This window comes from Nothobranchius furzeri, chromosome 13 (assembly GCF_043380555.1).
Source record: "Nothobranchius furzeri strain GRZ-AD chromosome 13, NfurGRZ-RIMD1, whole genome shotgun sequence".
Lineage (NCBI taxonomy): Eukaryota > Metazoa > Chordata > Actinopteri > Cyprinodontiformes > Nothobranchiidae > Nothobranchius > Nothobranchius furzeri.
Window position 1 is genome coordinate 19,134,304 of NC_091753.1, and position 19,811 is coordinate 19,154,114.

Sequence of the window (19,811 nt, forward strand, 5' to 3'; positions counted from 1 at the left end):
CTTCCTTATCTCTCCCTCCCACCTGTCTGTCTGCAGCTGGTTGATGCGCCGTACTGGCAGCTCCCGTTTGGAGGCTTCAGGATCCCGCCCAGCCCCGCCTCCCCATCGGACTCTGATGTTTTGTACCTGTGCTGTTTGTGCTTCTATGTTGAGGAGTTTTTTTTTTGTATAATAGAGTTACTCCCCGCTGGATCTAACTCTGCTATGCCTTTTTTTTTACCTTACCCCCAATTATCCTCATGTAACTCCCTTTTCATCTATATATCAAGGTAGCGCGACTCATGTTGCGAATGACCGCAGTCACCAATTCTTGTCATGTGTCTTACCCAGTATGTCTGATCTCTGAATTGTGTGTACTGAAACTCAATTTCGTTTCTCTGTATGTCCTCCACATGTGGTAGAATGACAATAAAAATGACTTTGACTTTGACTTTGATTTATAACTATTAACTCAAGTTTGTGCAAAATCTTACAGAGAAATGTTTGTACAGCATTTAGACCCAAATCACTAGTTCATGCTATAAGCTGTTATGTCTCATTCAGCTCAGGCTTTCATGCATGTTTTCTCTTTTGACTGGACAGCAACACGTAAGAGAAACCATCCGCTGCCCTCAGACATCGCGGTCATCATGTACACCAGTGGATCTACAGGCATCCCTAAAGGGGTCATGATCTCCCACAGCAACATTCTAGCCAGCATCACAGGGATAGCCCAGAGGATCCCCAACCTCAGGTAACAACAACAGTGTATAATTTCTCTCCTTAAACTTGGGCTTTCATTTTGCAGTAACACCTTTGAATTTTACTCCTCAGAATACCAAGACGTTTTCTTGCGTACGGCACCTGCTGACACGCTTTCCAGCTTTCCACAGCAGCCTGAACGATTTCTAATGTTTTAATTCACCGCTTAACCAGCTAATTTAGGAGAGGGGACGTGTGAGTGAGTCACTGCCATAGAAAGCTCAGTTTGCTGTGAGTGAGCGTGTCGAGCGATCCTGTGGCTGATGAGTGAAAAGAAAAGACAAGAAACTTTTAGGGTTGAAGCTACGTCAAGATCAGCTGGCAACGCGGCTGCATTTCTAAATAAAAGCATGTCATTTTGGTGGTGCGTGCAGGTGACGGTTCTGAGAGAGAGAACTGGGCTTGCCTGTCAAATCAGCAGCAGGTGAAGCTCACTGCTCTACCTACCTCACAGCCTGAAGCACATCAACTTGGGTTACACCGATGGGATTCTGTGTGTGAAATAGATGATTACCTGTTGTCCCGTAGCTAATAATATAACTAATATAATCTTTCTCCTCCTTGAACCGTCACCTTATCGTGGTGGAGGAGTTTGAGTGCCCTAATGATCCTAGGAGCTATGTTGTCTGGGGCACTTAGTGCCCCTGGTAGGGTCTCCCATGACAAATTGGTCTTAGGTGAAGGGTGAGACAAAGAACGGTTCGAAGGATCTTTCATGGCGGTGAAAACGAAGAGTCGGAGTACCCGGCCCGGAGGGTTACCGGGGTCCCACCCTGGAGCCAGGCCTGGGGTTGGGGCCCGTGAGCGAGCGCCTGGTGGCCGGGCTTTCGCCCATGGGGCCCGGCCGGGCCCAGCCCGAACCGGATACATGGGCTCGTCCAACTGTGGACCCACCACCCGCAGGAGGAACATGAAGGGTCCGGTGCAATGTGAATCGGGTGGCAGACCAAGGCGGGAGCCTTGGCGGTCCAATCCCCGGACAAGGAAACTAGTTTTTGGGACATGGAACGTCACCTCGCTGGCGGGGAAGGAGCCGGAGCTTGTGGCAGAGGTTGAGCGGTACCGGCTAGATATAGTCGGACTCACCTCGACACATTGCATTGGCTCTGGAACCCGAGACCTGGAGAGGGGTTGGACACTCTACTTTGCTGGAGTTGCTCCGGGTGAGAGGCGGAGGGCTGGGGTTGGCTTTTTGTTAGCCCCGAGACTCTCTGCCTGTGTGTTGGGGTTTACCCCGGGGGACAAGAGGGGAGCTTCCTTGCGCCTTCGGGTCGGGGAACGGGTCCTGACTGTTGTTTGTGCGTATGGGCCAAATATCAGTTCAGAGTACCCACCCTTTTTGGAGTCCCTGGGACGAGTGCTAGATAGTGCTCCATCAGGGGACTCCATTGTCCTGCTGGGGGACTTCAATGCTCACGTGGGCAATGACAGCTTGACCTGGAGGGGTGTGATTGGGAGGAACGGCCCACCTGATCAGAACTCGAGCGGTGTTTTGTTATTGGACTTCTGTGCAAGCCGCAGTTTGGCCATAACGAACACCATGTTCGAACATAAGGATGCCCACCGGTACACTTGGTACCAGGGCAGCCTAGGTCACAGGTCGATGATAGATTTTGTAGTCGTATCATCTGACCTGCGACGGTATGTTTTGGACACCCGAGTGAAGAGAGGGGCGGAGCTGTCAACTGATCACCACCTGGTGGTGAGTTGGATCAGATGGCAAGGGAACATGCCGCGTAGACCTGGCAGACCCAAACGCATAGTGAGGGTCTGCTGGGAACGCCTGGCAGAAGAACCTGTCAAGACGGTCTTCAACTCCCACCTCCGGCAGAGCTTTGACCACGTCCCGAGAGCAGTGGGGGACATCGAGTCCGAGTGGGCCTTGTTCCACTCTGCGATTGTCGAGGCGGCTGTTGCTAGCTGTGGTCGTAAGGTGGCCGGTGCCAGTCGTGGTGGCAACCCCCGTACCCGCTGGTGGACACCAGAGGTTCGGGGAGCCGTCAGGCTGAAGAAGGAGGCCTACAGGGCGTGGCTGGTCTGTGGGTCTCCGGAGGCAGCAGACAGGTACCGGATAGCCAAGCGGGGTGCAGCAGTGGCAGTTGCCGAGGCAAAATCTCGGGCGTGGGAGGAGTTTGGTGAGGCCATGGAGAAAGACTATCGATCGGCTCCAAAGAGGTTCTGGCAAACTGTCCGGCGCCTCAGGAGAGGAAGGCAGCAACTCGCTCACACTGTTTACAGTGGGGATGGGGAGCTGCTGACGTCAACTGAGGCTATAGTCGGACGGTGGAAGGAATACTTTGAGGAGCTCCTCAATCCCACCAATGCGCATTCCGAGGAGGAACCAGAGCTGGGAGGCCTGGGGATGGACTGTCCGATCTCGAGGGCAGAAGTTGCTGAGGTAGTCAAACAACTACACAGCGGCGGAGCCCCGGGGGCGGATGAGGTTCGTCCTGGGTATCTCAAGGCTATGGATGTTGTAGGGCTGTTGTGGTTGACACGTCTCTACAACATTGCGTGGTCATCGGGGGCAGTTCCTAGGGAGTGGCAGACCGGGGTGGTGGTCCCCATCTTTAAGAAGGGTGACCTGAGGGTGTGTTCCAACTATAGGGGGATCACACTCCTCAGCCTCCCTGGAAAGGTCTACTCCAAGGTACTGGAGAGGAGGGTCCGATCGATAGTTGAATCTCAGATAGAGGAGGAGCAATGTGGTTTTCGTCCTGGCCGTGGAACTGTGGACCAGCTCTATACCCTTGCAAGGGTGATGGAGGGGGCATGGGAGTTTGCCCAACCAATCCACATGTGCTTTGTGGATTTGGAGAAGGCTTATGACCGTGTCCCCAGGGGCACCCTGTGGGGGACGCTCCAGGAGTATGGGGTGGGTGGCTTTCTGTTAAGGGCCATTCAGTCCCTTTACCAGAGGAGCGTGAGTTTGGTCCGCATAGCCGGTAGTAAGTCGGACCTGTTCCCAGTGAGGGTTGGACTCCGCCAGGGCTGCCCTTTGTCACCGGTTCTGTTCATCACATTTATGGACAGAATTTCTAGACGCAGCCTTGGTGTGGAGTGTGTCGAGTTTGGTGGCAGGAGAATCTCGTCTCTGCTTTTTGCGGATGATGTGGTCCTCCTAGCTTCATCCAGCTCTGACCTTCAGCTCTTGCTGGGTAGGTTCGCGGCCGAATGTGAAGCGGCTGGGATGAGGATCAGCACCTCCAAATCTGAGACCATGGTTCTCGACCGGAAAAGGGTGGCTTGCCACCTCCGGGTCGGGGGAGAGGTCCTACCTCAAGTGGAGGAGTTTAAGTATCTCGGGGTCTTGTTCACGAGTGAGGGTAGGAGGGATCGGGAGATCGACAGGCGGATTGGTTCGGCGTCTGCAGTGATGCGGACGCTGAGCCGATCTGTCGTGGGGAAGAGGGAGCTGAGCCAGAAAGCCAGGCTCTCGATTTACCGGTCGATCTACGTCCCAATCCTCACCTATGGTCATGAGCTTTGGGTAATGACCGAAAGAACGAGATCGCGGATACAAGCGGCCGAAATGAGTTTCCTCCGTAGGGTGGCCGGGCTCAGCCTTAGAGATAGGGTGAGGAGCTCGGACATTCGGGAAGGACTCGGAGTAGAACCGCTGCTCCTCCGGATCGAAAGGAGCCAGTTGAGGTGGTTTGGGCATCTGGTCAGGATGCCTCCTGGACGCCTCCCTGGGGAGGTGTTTCGGGCATGTCCTGCCGGCAGAAGGCCCCCGGGTCGACCCAGGACACGTTGGAGAAGTTACATCTCCAATCTGGTCCGGGAACGCCTTGGGGTCCTGCCGGAGGAGCTGGTGGACAAGGCCGGGGAGAGGACGGCCTGGAGCTCCCTAGTTGGGATGCTGCCCCCGCGACCCGGACCCGGATAAGCGGAGGAAGACGAGACGAGAGACGAGACGAGACGAGACGAATATAATCTTTTTTTGTGGTTCAAACTACCCCCTTTTGGAGTCCTTAGAGGGGGTGCTGGAGAGGGCTCTTTCTGATGACTCCCTCGTTCTGCTGGGGGACTTTAACGCTCACATGGGCAACGGCAGTGAGACCTGGAGAGGTGTGGTTGGGAGGAATGGCCCCCCTGATCTGTATCTGAGCTGTGTTTTATTATTGGACTTCATGGACTGTCTATAGTGAACATCATGTTCAAGCATAAAGGTGTCCATATGTGCTCTTGGTACCAGGAAACCTTAGGCCACAGCTCGCTGATCACCTTTGTTGTCATCTCATCGGATCTGCGGCCGCATGTCTTAAACGATCAGGTGAAGAGAGAGGAGGAGCTGTCAACTGACCACTACCTTGGTGGTGAGTTGGTTTCGATGGTGGGGGAGTATGCCAGTCAGAGCTGGCAGGCCCAAACCACTTGGGGTATGCAGATAACATCTGGCAGAGTCTCCTGTCACAGGAAGTTTCAATTCCCACTTCCAACAGAACTTCCAAAATGTTCCGGGGGAGGTGGGGGGACATTGACTCCGAGTGGGCTCTGTTCCATGTGTCCGTTGTCCGTGCGGCCAACATTGTAGTGAGGAGAGACGCGGAGTCAGTCAGAGGCGATGTTAAATCCTCAGTATCCAGAATGATAATGAATCGCGTATGCAGGACGCTCTACTCTATCCGCCAATCAGAGGCTCCCTCTAGCAGCAGGTGTGCATTTGAGCTGGCCCGTCAGTTTGTAGTGGGTGTGTTGGATCTGTTCAGCCCGAAGCAGACCTCCTTGGTGTGTGTGGGCCAAAAAACAAGACTATCTAGATATGAACAGTTTAAAGGCTACTCAGCCCGGTCTGTGCTGGCCCAGATGTGAAAGTGCCACATACTTTTGATCTAATGTGATCATTATGTAGGAATTATAAAATAGTACAAACACTGTTTTAGCTGTAAAAGAATTTGTTTTTAATGTAAGTGCAACCTTTTTCTAAAATCCTCTTACTTACATCTCACTCCTTCTCTTCTTTAATAAGCTTGGCAAAAGACTTGTTTAAAATAAAAGCCAACCCTTCTCCTTGATGAAAAGTAGGAGTTCAAAGCAAAGGTCATCATGAGTGGAGGAACATTCAGGGAGGATGGCAACTTGGGAGAAGTGGTTGAAATCTGGTCCGATCCAAATCTGAATTCTTAGAAACATTATGGCTTTTGTTTTTACATCCATTAATCCAACATAATTAATTTCATCCATATGTACACAATCTTAGAGTTTATCTAATATTTTTACCCCCACCCCCAATGTGGAATACCCAGAAATACTTGTGATAAGCAGAAACTAAAAGGGACAAAAAATGTTGTTTGGATTGGATACTGTTTGAGCTCTTTGGAGTTTAATTTCCTTTGAATTACAATAAAGGAAAATCATTCACAATCAACTGTGAAAACACATAGCTATCACTCTCCAGAAGGTGTGTGTGTGTGTGTGTGTGTGTGTGTGTGTGTGTGTGTGTGTGTGTGTGTGTGTGTGTGTGTGTGTGTGTGTGTGTGTGTAGGTGTGTAGGGGTGTGTGTGTGTGTGTGTGTGTGTGTGTGTGTGTGTGTGTGTGTGTGTGTGTGTGTGTGTGTGTGTGTGTGTGTGTGTGTAGGTGTGTAGGGGTGTGTGTGTGCGTGTGTGTGTGTGTGTGTGTGTGTGTGTGTGTGTGTGTGTGTGCGTGTGTGTGTGTGTGTGTGTGTGTGTGTGTGAATTCAATCCTGAATCGCTGGCAGGATTTAAATAAAACTCGGAAAATAATCACTGAATGTTCAACTATGTACTTCATTCCTATTCAGATGTATTTGTCTAGTTTAGCATGTTGATGCCGGGGGGGGGGGACAAATATGTTAACTAAAATAAAATACGTTGATAGGGCAGTTTGATGAGTTCGTGGACTCGTGATGAACAAGATGTTCCTCAGCCTTGTTGTTCAGGCTTTGAGGCAGCTTATTCTTCTGCCTGGATGTCTCAGGAGGGGAGACTGGTGCACTACCAACACTGTTAATAGTGGGGACAGTGTGTAGCTGACCTGGACCTGGGACATTATGGGTTGGTGGGCGAAATACTTCAAAGACCTCCTCAATCCCATCTTCCAATGAGTCTGGGGACTTTGAGATGGGCTCGCCAGTCTCTGATGGTGATGTTGCTTTGGGGGGCATCAAGGCAGTTCCACTGGATTGGCAGACTGGGTTGGTGGTCCCCCTATTTGAAAAGAGGGACTACAGGAATTGTTCCAACTACAGGGGATCACACTCATAAGCCTCCCTACTGAGGTCTGTATGGGAAGTCTGGGCCTGTCTGCTTAGGCTGCTGCCCCCACAGCCCAATGTCCAGATAAGCAGAAGAAAATGGATGGATAAATGGATACTTCATTGGATGTGAGTCTACAACCGGAGTTGATGTTAATGGCTTTCCCAGCCTACAGAATCTGACTATCACAAACCCAAATCCGAACTCAGGAAGTTTTACAGATGCTGAGCCAACATTTGATGAGTTAGAAGTTGACGGTCAATACCCACGGCTTTAACATTTTGCATGGGATCGTACATAAAGTTGTTTTCAAGACTTGACCAGAACAACCATAGCCCAGTTGTTTCTCAGTATAAGTCCATCTTTTTATCTGTGTTTGCAGTGAGGAAGACACCTACATCGGCTACCTCCCTCTGGCTCATGTGCTGGAGCTGTGTGCAGAGCTTATCTGTATTTCTCATGGCTGTAGGATTGGCTACTCCTCACCTCAAACGCTCGCCGATCAGGTAAATATAATGTAACTCTGACCCTGAAGTTTTTTACCATCAAGCATGAACAAACCTTAGCAAGTAACACATACATATGTAACTCTGATTCTTGTAGATATTTTTGGAAATGCATCAACTGTCCTTTGTCCACATAGGAGATGAGAAGATTTATCCTTCAGTTATCATCACAAATTAGTGGAGCAGTTGGCTCTTAATTAAAAGTGGACACAGCTGGTAATGACCATTCTGAGTGTTATTAAAGCTGAAAACGTCCACCCACTAGCTCATCCGAAGCCTGCTAATTAGAGATGGTTTATGTAACAAGTGCTTACACACAAGACATGCATATCTTCAGTACAACAATATAGTGGTTATATAAGCTAACCAAAAAATAAAAACTCTTCCTTTTAATTACTGAGCTTTAGTGGAAATGATAAGGTGTTACTTTTTGAAATGAACTTGCTGTTTTCCCCATTTCTGGTCGTGATCCTGAATCCACGAGCTGAAAACCATAACTTCATTTTTGCCATTAATGGGTTTTTGTTTGAAACACTTAACTATTATGTTGTAATAATGTAATTATAATAAGTAAATGTAAGTAATGTAATATTCTAATAACCTGGCCTCATATTTCAAGTGGGCAGAAGAAATGTCTGGACTTTACTGACAGCTCATTCAGAAACCGAGAATGACAATGTGACCGACTGAAAACGCTTACATTTACACAGGAGGAACCGACTTGTATGAAGAGTCATCTGCTGGGAAAATCAAGACCACTTATTAAAGGGAAACCATGTAGTAGAAATATCAAAATTAATTTTTTAAACTGTAATTTAAAAGTGTTTTTAAAAACTGCACTCATCATAAAGACTGAGAAGGAAGAGGGACTGGAGTCTTCTGCCAGGAAACAAAAAGTTCACAAAAAAGACTCAAGTGAAAAGACATTAGATTAGATTGTTTTCACAAACCTGTCAGGCTACAAAACAGATTGGATTGAGGAGACTGGAGATGAGATGTAGCGTCTGGTTTGACTCAAGCGCAGAGATACTAGCGTTACGGACACTCGCACAAGTCCCTCGCACAAGTCCTGAAGGGAAACAGGATCATAGGGATGTTCCAAAGTAACAAAGACTGACTTACAAGTCTGAAGCAGAAGGAAGATTGAACTGGGAAGCTCGGAATTCTTGAAGGCTGATTCCCAGCAGCCGTTGCCTCCATGCCTCAACACACCCCCACGATTGCCAGCAGTTCCCGATCCCCAACTCCAAATTTCTGCTGGGTGAAGGAGAGCTTTCATGAGATGTAGCAACTTCGGCCTTGGTGTTGGTCAGTAAGGAAAGGGAAGCGATGATGGAGCTGAAGTTTCTGATGGAACACCGATTGAAATTGGCAAAGTCTAGAAAGCTTTGGGGACACCGCAGGTTAACGGGGAGCGGCCACTGAGTTATGGCCTTACCCTCCTGTGGATCCATGAGAAGGCCTCTGGTGGTTATGATGAAACCCTGGAAAGGGGTGGACTGCTAGTGAAATGAGCATTTTTAGAATTTACACAACAGGTAATTTTCCAATAGATGGGTGAGGACTGCGCGGATGTGATGGACGTGTTCAGCTTCGGCCTTGGAGTATATGAAGATGTCCTCGAAGTAGGCAAAGGCTGGCAGGCCAAGCACTGAAACACCGCTGGATTATTGCGTAAGCCAAACAACATCATCAGATACTCCCAGTGGCCGGTGGGTGTGATGAAAGATGTTTTCCATTTCTCACCTTGCTTGATGCAGACCAGGTTATAGGCTCTGCTGAGGTCTAGTTTAGTGAAGATCTGGGCTTGTGATAATGAATCCAGAGCAGTCGACATGAGAGGCAATAGGTGGCGATCCTTGGTATGATTTTGCTTAGCCAGCAGTAATCGTTTATTGGGCCATAGTCCTCCATCTTTCTTCTTCACAAAGAAGAACCTGGTGGCTCCAGGAGATGTGGAAGGTCTTATGAAGCCCTGCTGAAGCACCTCTGAAAGGTACTCCTCCACAGATGGCGTTTCAGCAGGTGAGAGCGAGAAGAGGCGACCCCGTGGTAGAACTGTGCTGGGCTGAAGCTTAATCTCCATATTGTAGGGATGATGAGGATGGAGTGTAGTGGTAGGTTCCTTATCAAAAACACTGGCCAGATCAGTGGTGAGAGGGGATTCCATCTGGAACCGGACCTTGGAGCTTGGCTGAGGAAACTGGTTGGCTGGAGGTGCCAGACAGGTGATGGTGGCATGAAGGCCTCCAGCAGAGAAGCTGATTACAGGACCAGGAGATGTATGGGTCATGTAGGCGGAACCAAGGGTGCCCCAGGATAAGGGGCAAAAAAGGGGCTGATAGGACGAGGAATGGTAAAGTTAAAGTTAAAGTCCCATCAGTTGTCTCACACACACTGATGTGTGTGCGACATTTGTTCTCCGCATTTGACCCATCCCCTGGGGGAGTGGTGAGCTGCAGACACAGCCGCGCTCGGGAACCATTTGGTGGTTTAACCCCCCCAATCCAACCCCTTAATGCTGAGTGTCAGGCAGGGAGGCATTGGGTCCCATTTTTTCTAAGTCTTTGGTATGACCGGACCAGGAATCAAACTCTAATTTCGAAGTGTCAGGGCGGACACTCTACCACTAGGCCACTGAGCTGGTATGATCTCAATATGCTCACCCATCTTCATCTGAAGGGGTGGGTCCAGCGCCGGATGGGGAAGAGGCCTGCCGTCGATTGAGGTGACCAGAATGGCACGCTCCAGCCGGCCCATTGGTATGTTTAGCCGGATGGCTAGTTGTAGGTCTATAAAGTTCTTGGCCGCCTCAGTGTCGAGAAGGGCTTCTAGAGGAGCAGGTCCGTGGTGCAGGCAGAGAGTGATCTTCACTAGGAAGCAGTTAGTCGGAGGGGTCAGAACTCCTCCGATGTCCACCTGGTCTCGCTTTTTACCGGCCGCAGTGCGCACTAGAGACAATGATGCTCCGGGGATCCACAATACGCACAAAGGCTGTTCTTTGATCTTGACTATCGCACTCCAGGTGAGAGTCACCCTAGCAGCACGGGTTCCTCTGCTGGAAGCCCACCTTCTTGTCTCGAATGTAGGGTATGAGTCCTTTCACAAAAAGAGATTTAAGAGCTGCATCCCCCCACTGGAGTTTAGCGACCACAGTATGGAGTTTGATGCGTACTGGCACACTGATTGGTTTCTCCGGTGGAGCTGGCGAAGCTTGATCTTAGCCCCCACCTCACTACTTGGGGGAACAAATGCCTTCTGGAGCTCCTAAACAAAACTAGGGCAATCCATACAGGCTGGGGTCTTGTTATAATAGAGGGCAGCTGCTCATTCCTCTGCTCGGCCGTTTAGCAGTGAGGTCAAAAGGGCAACACGGGAGCAGGTGGTAGAATATCTGTTGGGTTGACATTCGAACAACATGTCCAAGAAGGCTAAAGCCTTGTTTATGCTTCTCCGTCAGCTCCGCAAGGGACAGACACGCACGGATTGACGGAAGTGTTTTGCTTTCATACTTCTCCGTCTCCTGGAGAGTGTTGCAAAGCAATTCCCCGGCAGGACAACAGAGGGCGTAGCGCTGTTCTGTGGTATCCTGTCATGTATCGGTCCAAAATAGTGTGTTTATATTGTGTTTTTTGTGTTTATAAGAGACTTTTAACACGGACATATTTGTCTCTCATTCTCCCACCGCTTCATGCGCTCCCCACCTCTAAACCCACGTTTCCTGTCATTTCCGTCCACAAATAAAACGCTTGCTGCGCATCTTTTCACTCCTGCAGTCACGGGAGAATTAAACGTTCATATTTTTAGAGTTTTTTCGCGAGGTATTCTTCAAGCTGCTCCGTGTCTGCCGCTAGTTATCCTCGGCTCTCTTTGCAATGGCGGCGCTGTAAACAACAGCAGCGTCCTGACCAATCACAAGCTTGCGTAATCCGTCTCGTTCGACGGATATTTAAAAAAGTGGGCTTGACTCTGTGCGTACTTGCGTGCCTGCTGGAAGCCTACGCAAGGACGGATAATGGTGTTGCGTGTCTCCGCACTGACGCAGACGGAGAAGCATAAATCAGGCTTAATAAGCCCTTGGGACCCCCGTCCGTCTCGTTCCAGCGCTCCGAAAGGCCTTTGTGTGGTTCCTCTCTGGGTGTTGACCACTGAGTTAGGAGAGTGTTAATGGTGTTCAACAGTCGAAGGACCGTCTCCGAGATTGATTGGATTTTGGTGGCTTGTCTGTCCACTATTGAGCGCAGCGGAATCACCTCGGAGCATAATCGCTCAAACTCCACTTGGTCACGTCTTAACTCAGTCATCCAGTCATGCTACACAATGGACTGGACTGTGGGGACCTGGAGTTGAGATGTAGGATGTGGTTTGACCCAAGTGTAGAAATACTAGTGTTGGGGCAGATGACATAATTTGATCTTGTGACCCCTACAGGAGTCCTGAAGAGAAACAGGATCAAGGGGTGTTCCAAATTAGCAAAGACTGACTTAAGAGTTTGAAGCAACTTGAGTTAATATTTCCTGCAAGGAAGTTCAAATAAAAACGTTCACCAGGATCCAGTCAGAATTTTTGTGGTTCATAGTGATTCAATCACAAGCCTGAAGCTGGACAAAAAAATCTAAACATGTAATACTTTCATTTATTCTCATGTATGACATGTGGTCCAAACGTAAGTGAAACCTGTGGAGCATTACTAATGAGTCCGCTGTCAGAAATCTGAATTATTCCTGTTACATTGCAGTTTTTTCTTCTCACAGTCAACCAAGATCAAGAAAGGAAGCAGGGGAGATGCCAGCGTCCTGCAGCCCACCCTGATGGCAGCTGTCCCGGTATGTGATGAGAGTTCATTCTCATAGATGAGATGCCCTAATGTTTAGATTTTCCCTCCCTAAGTCATTCTCCATGTCGTTTGAGTTTGGCCTCATTGCTGAGCAGATCCGACCCAACTGGTTTAGCCCATTAACCCACGCAGGAACAGCAGACCTGGTCCTGCTGCATCCACTGACCACTGATCAGTGGTGGGCTGTAGTTAGGACTTCATCATTTCCGTTCAGTGAGACTGACATCATGGTGGTGATTTTGGTGACCCACCACCTTTACGTCAGATTTTTAAAGCTAAAATCATCTTATAACAATTTATACTTTATTGGTCCTCATGAGGAAATTACTTTCTTTATTTGACCAATCCCTGAGGAGCAATGTGCTGCCGACTGTAGAGCACCCAGGGGCCTGGAATCAAATCTCTTACCTTCAGATCAGTGGACAGCCCCTCTCCACCGCAGTGCTGCTTAGATATAATGTATTTATAGTCATGTTAGTGAAGTCTTGTGTGATCTCTCGAGGTATCAAAGACCAACCAGTAAACGCTCGGATTGTTGTGAATGTCTCTCGGCTACTACGACGCGATATGACAGCTAAATATCTATGGAAGTGAGTTATAGTCGTTTTGTGTTTGCTGATTAATAAATATTATTAATACTTTTATAGATAATAATCCTTTATGGTATTTTATTGCACATCAAACCTCATTTTAGATCAGATACCAGCTGCTCCAAAGCAGGATACACTTTGTTGCAGTACTGTCTTATCTTCCCAGCCCCCATCCCTCTCCCAACCCCCTGCATCTCCCAGTGGTGGTGGTGTAAAGGCCAAAGGACCCCATTCTCTGAAACCGTTCACAGCTGTAAACGGAACGTGAGAAAGCCCCATGTGGTTCTCCCCACGACATGCTCACATACTAACTGTTTGCTGTGATACGGCGTTTGGCTGCTGCATGCATCCTGCGTCAACTTCCTCTCTCAGATTCACACACACACACACACACACATGCACGCGCACACGTGCGCACACGCACACACACACACACACACACACACACACGAATAAGCAGCCATGTTATTGTATATTTTTTGTTTTTACCCTTTCCCCTAATTACTGTCAAGAGCTGCAACTCATTGAAACTTTTAAGTTTATTTAAACTGATTCATGTTTCACTTTGTCACCCTGTTGTACTCACATTACAAAATTAAGATCAAGTTACCGTAGATAAGCATACATTTCACTGTAGTAGACTGTCCAGCTATACAATATTCCATTTGTAATGTCTGTTATAAAATAATTGTTCAGAGTTATAACGTATTGGTGTAACACTCCATAGAACCGCGTGAAAGACAGAGGAAAGCTTTTTGTTGTAATTTGGTGTTTGAATCACCAGCACATAATTACTGTAAATTCAGCCCACGCTTTAAGTTTTGTGGAATTAATGAAACATGATCTGGTTTCACCAAGTTCTAAGTTTATTAAAGGTGTAATATGTAAGAATATAGTAACAGATACATCCTGTGGTCAAATTAGGTTACTGCAGGTCATTTTTTGGAAACAAAACATTATATTCTCACTGCCGTTCCATGAGAAACACAATTGTAGCCAGTTGCAGATCAGTGCCAGAAGATGATAAGCGAAGACGAGTAAAAAACAGTAAGTTGATCAGTAGATTGTTATATCTGGTGTTAGCCCACTTGGGTGCTAGTCGGGAGCACTTACTACACTTACCCCTACTTCACACTGGAAACATCAGCGAAACGGCACTGTTTCAAATTAGAATCTATCATGGTCTATGGGAGTGATTCAAACCAGTTGCGACGCAGACATTTTTGGACGTGTGTCAGAAGCGGTGCACCACACCGCTAAAGATAGGATCAGGTTCTAATTTCCACTGGTAAAAGGGCTAGACAAGAAGTCGTATATGGTTTCAATGTAAAAACCGCAGTAATTAAAAAAATAATAATACTATTGCAGCAATGCAATTTCTTATCTGTGTAGATTTCCTCTTTTTTTGGTTTAATGGTTTTGAGGTTTAATGGGTTTGGTAAATTGAGTGCTTTAAGAGCTCAATATATATGACCTCTACTTATGACCAATAAGCTGTGACACTCTATCTAATTATAGAATATTGTAATTATCTGAAGTTGTATATTTATACACTGTAATTAGATCTAAGTATCATAATCAGAAGTGGTTGCTTTTATCATCAGGGAGTTTACTTAAACACTCTGTATTGACTGAGAGACAAGAAAAGAGAGAGTTGAGATCATTTAAGAATCTTTAATTTCTATAATTATAAATTCTTACAATCTACCAGGACTATCTCAATGATGAATGCATATGGATTTGGATGTTTCGTGTTGGTGTGTGTGTGTGTGTTGTTCAGAATCTCTAGGCTGACGTAGCGAATCTGGTTATTATGACTAGGCTACCACGAGGCTTCAGAAGCTGATGACATGAGCCGCCATTTTGTGCCGTGACCACGTACCTATGGAGTCTCCCGTGTAGATCAGGAAATGCCAGGTCCTCGGACCTTGGATGTACCGGAGCTGGTGAAACAGCGGTCGCAGCACTACAAAGCCCGTCTGTGGGTCGGCTCCGGTAGCAGTCGGCAGGCGTCAGCAAGTTCACTCTTATTTTGAAGGAACGTCATTTTGTTGGTTCATACGACGGAAATCTCCAGCTTGACAGTTCTCAGCTTAAAATAGAAAGTACAGCTGGCCAGTCTGTACTTCTCTTTTGGAGGTGATGGATTGAGAGCTGGTTGAAAACAATGTTGAGAGTATGATGTAACTCCTTTGGAGCTCGGATCGAACAGAGCTGAGGTTAAAATGGAACTGAATATAAAATGGTGTTGCCTTGTTTTATATCCCCTAATTGTTTACAAATCTTGGTAAACCGGATTGGACAACTTTCATTAAACAACCCAGGTTCTCTCTACGACAGACAAAAGTTCTGATTGGTTGAAAATATTGTGTCATGCGTTTCCATGGTAATGTAGGTCAGTCTGTCTGGTGCAGTCCTGTTTATTCATTAAACACATAACTCATGACATCTTTATTTCACAGATCATTCACCTGATTATTAATGATCAACATATGCTCTGATTAGCTTATCACAAATAAAGTACTTTGATTAAGGAAAGCGTTCTTCTTCTCTTCTTCTGTCTCTTCTCCTGGAATGTAAACATACTGAACCAAGCGTCCGACCTTGGCGATGTTACTGTGTGAAGGGGCAGCTGTTAAGGCAGACAATTATAATCTTCATAACTCTACACACACCCCTTTTCAAGGTCAATGTGGTCCTGCAAGAGACCACTTGGTCGTTGAACAATCCCAAGTTATGAAGAACCTGGACAACCGACAGGATGCGATCCCACCGGAAGCCAACCGTGGTGAGGTACGAACCCCACGCTGAAGAACAGTCACGCACACTCCTCAGGAAGAACACAAGTCAGCAGGTTATTAACTATTCCCCATGGAAGCCATAATTGAAGCAACAGCAGCTGTATATCCTCACGGACAAAAATGCAAAGCAGGAGCAAATCTTGTGTATATCCACGAACAGGTAATTATTCCACATAGAAGACTGATCTTTGTATCCACTGGCAGGGTAATATTCCAAATATAAATTGAACTTTGCAACAGTACTTATCGTAATCCCCAAAAAGGGAAGAGTAGTAGACAGTAATCCCAACGAATGCGGTGTCCCAGCAGCCATGCCGGAACCACGGTCGTCCAAGGCCAACGAGCCGGAGCACCACCCAGGAGTAGTCGATGCAGATGACGAGTCACGGATCCACCCCCAGGAAGCAGGATCCTCACGAGCTCAGCAGAGGAGAGAGAGCACAGTGCAGGCACCTCAATGTAGACACGACAAAATTGCATTTCATGTCATCAAAGAAATAAAAACCTAACTCTATGAGTACCTGTTGTACTATGTGTAAGTTTTATGTGAATTACCCATTAAGTGAAGAAATGGATGCAACCTTCTCTTTGTGAGATGCAAAAAGGATGATGTGAAAAGCAGAAAATGAAAGAACCCTAACCGGTATCAGTGGATCCTCACAGGAAAGACACGCTGTCAGGATAGGGGCAAAATTGGCTATAGCCCTGTAAGGTAAGTCAACGTTGATAATCATAACAATCACTTTCAAATCAACTTGTCAAAGATACTATAAAAAATAGAAATGTAAATCAGTACTAAAATTTAAATCAGTAGTTAGTAATCACTTTCATGTTAATGTACCCATAAGGAATTGTGATTAGTAAAGATAAAAAAACAAAATTTTGGACAACAGTACTATGTGGCCTAACCCACTTACTGTCACCTGGCCGTTTACCTGACTCCAGGAGCCCACAGCACGTCCGTTTCAACACACCCTAAGTCTGCACGTGACGTATAACATGAAAGACAACCATGCACACCCACAATCAAACAAATTTGTGTAACCGGAGATAGAAGTCTGTGGAACCACCGAGTCTGATAACCGGGATCCTCCACCTTCTACGTCCCTGATGTTGGAGGAGGAGGAGGCGGAGGAGGAGAGGAACTCACCGGCTCCGGCGCAGTCGCCCGGGCAGCCGGTCTTTCATGACGCGGTTCCAAGGTCCGAGCCAGGCGTCCACTAACATCACCGATCGACGTCTCCAGAATTTTCAATTCGGCGGAGAACCGACGGTATTGGAAAAGGAACATAGCCCAAATTAAGCAGATGTTTATGCCTATAATGAATTTATCACCGAGTCAGCGGAGGACCAGGAGTAAGACACTGGTCGAAACTGAAGATCGGGATCCGACTTCAGCTCACGCAGCACCCTGTTCACCACACCCACGCGAACCACGGTCGGACCGCCGAACGTCACCCGATCCACCGTCCTTTGAGAGAGAGCAAAAGAGATGTTATCATAGAAAGGAGAGGACTCCACTACAGACCTATGCTCACCAGGATCTAAGTGATATAGAGAGACCTCACCAACGTGGACCGTAGCACCACGGGGAACCGTTACCCATAAGGTCTCAGATGGTAGCACCACTTTTGTCGACACAGAGCCCTCAAAGCAAACCTCAGCTTCACCAGCAGGGGTATTGAGTAACCAACGTTCGCCAATGATAACAGCTTTACTGCTCATTACATGTGAACGCGGATTCACCGTCATAGGACATTTAGACTCATCTGACAACTCATCAATGCCACACACGACAAAGGCCTCCCTGTGTATAAAAGGCGTGCCTGGACACATAAAGTGCAGGCCGCGGTTGAGAGAACACGCGTTCAAATCCGGTACCAACCTGACATGTGGCGCGCGGTCTTGATACGCAATGACCGGAGGCATATGCAACTTGACGTGAAAGTTGTGAACCCAATTGCCAACATTCACCACATCTTTCAACCTATAGATGTTCCGCGGGGAAACCACAGGTAAGTTGATGAGAAAGGCTAGCTCCCCATCCTCTGAAACGACGAATAAGGGAATGGCACTGCCCAACGAGAAACCTAGATTTATAATATAATTATAATCTTCATAACGCTACAATATCAACCCTGCTTGGTCTTTGTGTGTTCATCAGAAGATTCTGGGATGGTTTATTTATTAGGGGATTGCAAACACTTTGTTTTGATTCAGAAAAGAGTCAGGTTTATAAAAGTAAGAATTTATTTTACCAACAATTAAAACATGACAAGTTAACTAACATTTACTGTGATGGATGGAGCTAGATGTGATGTATGAAACCTGTGTGTGAATGCGGTGTTAGTCAGAACTTCCATATCTAGGAGAGCTGAGTTCTGGGTGTAAAAGAATTTGGTTTGTGTTAAGCTATGAAGTTGATTATTATCAAAAGCACATCAGACGCTATCTGTGTGTCTACTTCACCCGTTCTCGGAGACCCTCTTGGTGGATCCGAAGGTCAGAGAGGTCAGATGACCTCTGGCACCCAGGTCCAGTAGATTGACCACAGCACCGACTTCTCCAGTCCAGAGTTGTCTCGAGTCACGACAGACGGATGGAACCGCGCTTCTGGGACTCTTAAGGAGTCTAAACAATATCAGCTTATTCTGCAAGAACCGTTGCTTTATCAGCTTCGCAGGTGCAAAACGATTTTGACGACGTGTCAACAGCTTTGATGGTTAAAGAGGTTTTGCTTCAGATGGCCGGTCTGAAGCTTTTCCTCAAGATGTCATGGTCTGCATCTGCCCCCTCCTTTATGTGCCTCCTGGTGTCCTCCATCCCTCTCTAGATTCCCTCTTGTGTCCCTTTGTTCCCCAGCTCCTCTTGTGCTCCACTCCAGGTTCTCCCCTTGTGCTCTCTTAGTGCCCTCATGTGTCCTTGTCTGCATCCCTGTTATGTGTCTTATGTTGTAGCTCTTTGGCACCCTCATGTGTCCTTTTCTGTGTGTCAGTTTAGTGTCTTATGTTTGTAGTCCTTTAAGTCTATTCCTCCCAGGTCTTGTGTCATCTCATTCATCCCCAGGTCCTCCAGGTCTCATTTACATTCTGTGTCCTTGTAGTCCCCAGCTTCTTTGTCCCCAGCTCAACGTGTCTGTGAGATTCAGTCTCCTGCTCAGTGTTTGTGTGTGGGTTTGTGTGTGTGTGTGTGTGTGTGTGTGTGTGTGTGTGTGTGTGTGTGTGTGTGTGTGCTTGTCCATTCCACTTTCCTGTTTATATATTAGTGCATTGGTGTGTGTGTGGTTGTTCGTCCTTCCCGCAGCCTTTAGGTTTAGTTTTGGTGTCTTAGAGTTTCTTAGGGTTATTTGGCCCTCTGTTTCTGTTGTCCATTTTGATTATTAGGTTCACCTGTCTTCCCTCCAGCTCTCACTTCACACACCTGCTGCCATTTTCCCTGATTGCTCCTCCCAGTGTATTTAAGCCCTGTCTGTCTCTGTGTTCTTGTCGGTCCATTAATGTTTGTTGATTCTGTCAGTTTAGTCCCTCTGTGTTTAACCAGAGTTTCTTGATTCCCAGATAATAATCTGCTCTTTGACCTTTGGGATTTTTGGCTTTTTGGATTTTGACTCCCAGTTTGGATTACCTTGGTTTTTGGCTCACCCACAAAATAATGACTTTTTATTTAAAATCTTCATCCCTGCCTCCGTGTCATCCTGGGTACTGCATTTTGGGTCCACACCACCGTATTGTGACACAAGAACTGATGAATCACCAGAGTCATCCAGTTTTAATGTTCTCATGTTATGATTTGTGTAGCCAACCAGAGGTTGACAGGTTGAGGAATGTTACCAAGACAACTCAGAAACATCCAGATGCTCTGATCTGGGGTAAAGGACTATCTATGTGTCCTGAGTTTAACTTAACTTAACTTGGTCCTTGTGTGAGTGCAAATGGTGATGACCTTGTTATATAAACATGCTGAAACATATTTCAGTCACCGTAATCATAATCATAACATTCATTTCGAACTTCGATCACTGAGCACAGAATAGTGAAAGCATTTCATTATATTATGATTATTATAAGTAGCAATAAATAAACGTTTATTTGATGATTATCTAGCTTGTAAGTTCAAGA

General features: G+C 47.0%; 1 protein-coding gene across 1 annotated transcript in view; it reads left to right on the forward strand.

Annotated features, from left to right (window-relative positions):
- Positions 1 to 19,811, forward strand: part of acsl3a (acyl-CoA synthetase long chain family member 3a) — a 58,934-nt gene that overhangs the window by 27,200 nt on the left and 11,923 nt on the right. Inside the window, exons 6-8 of the mRNA XM_054742951.2 lie at positions 583 to 733; positions 7,342 to 7,465; positions 12,220 to 12,291. Coding sequence (XP_054598926.2) covers positions 583 to 733; positions 7,342 to 7,465; positions 12,220 to 12,291 — 347 coding nt within the window. The remainder of the gene's footprint in view (positions 1 to 582; positions 734 to 7,341; positions 7,466 to 12,219; positions 12,292 to 19,811) is intronic.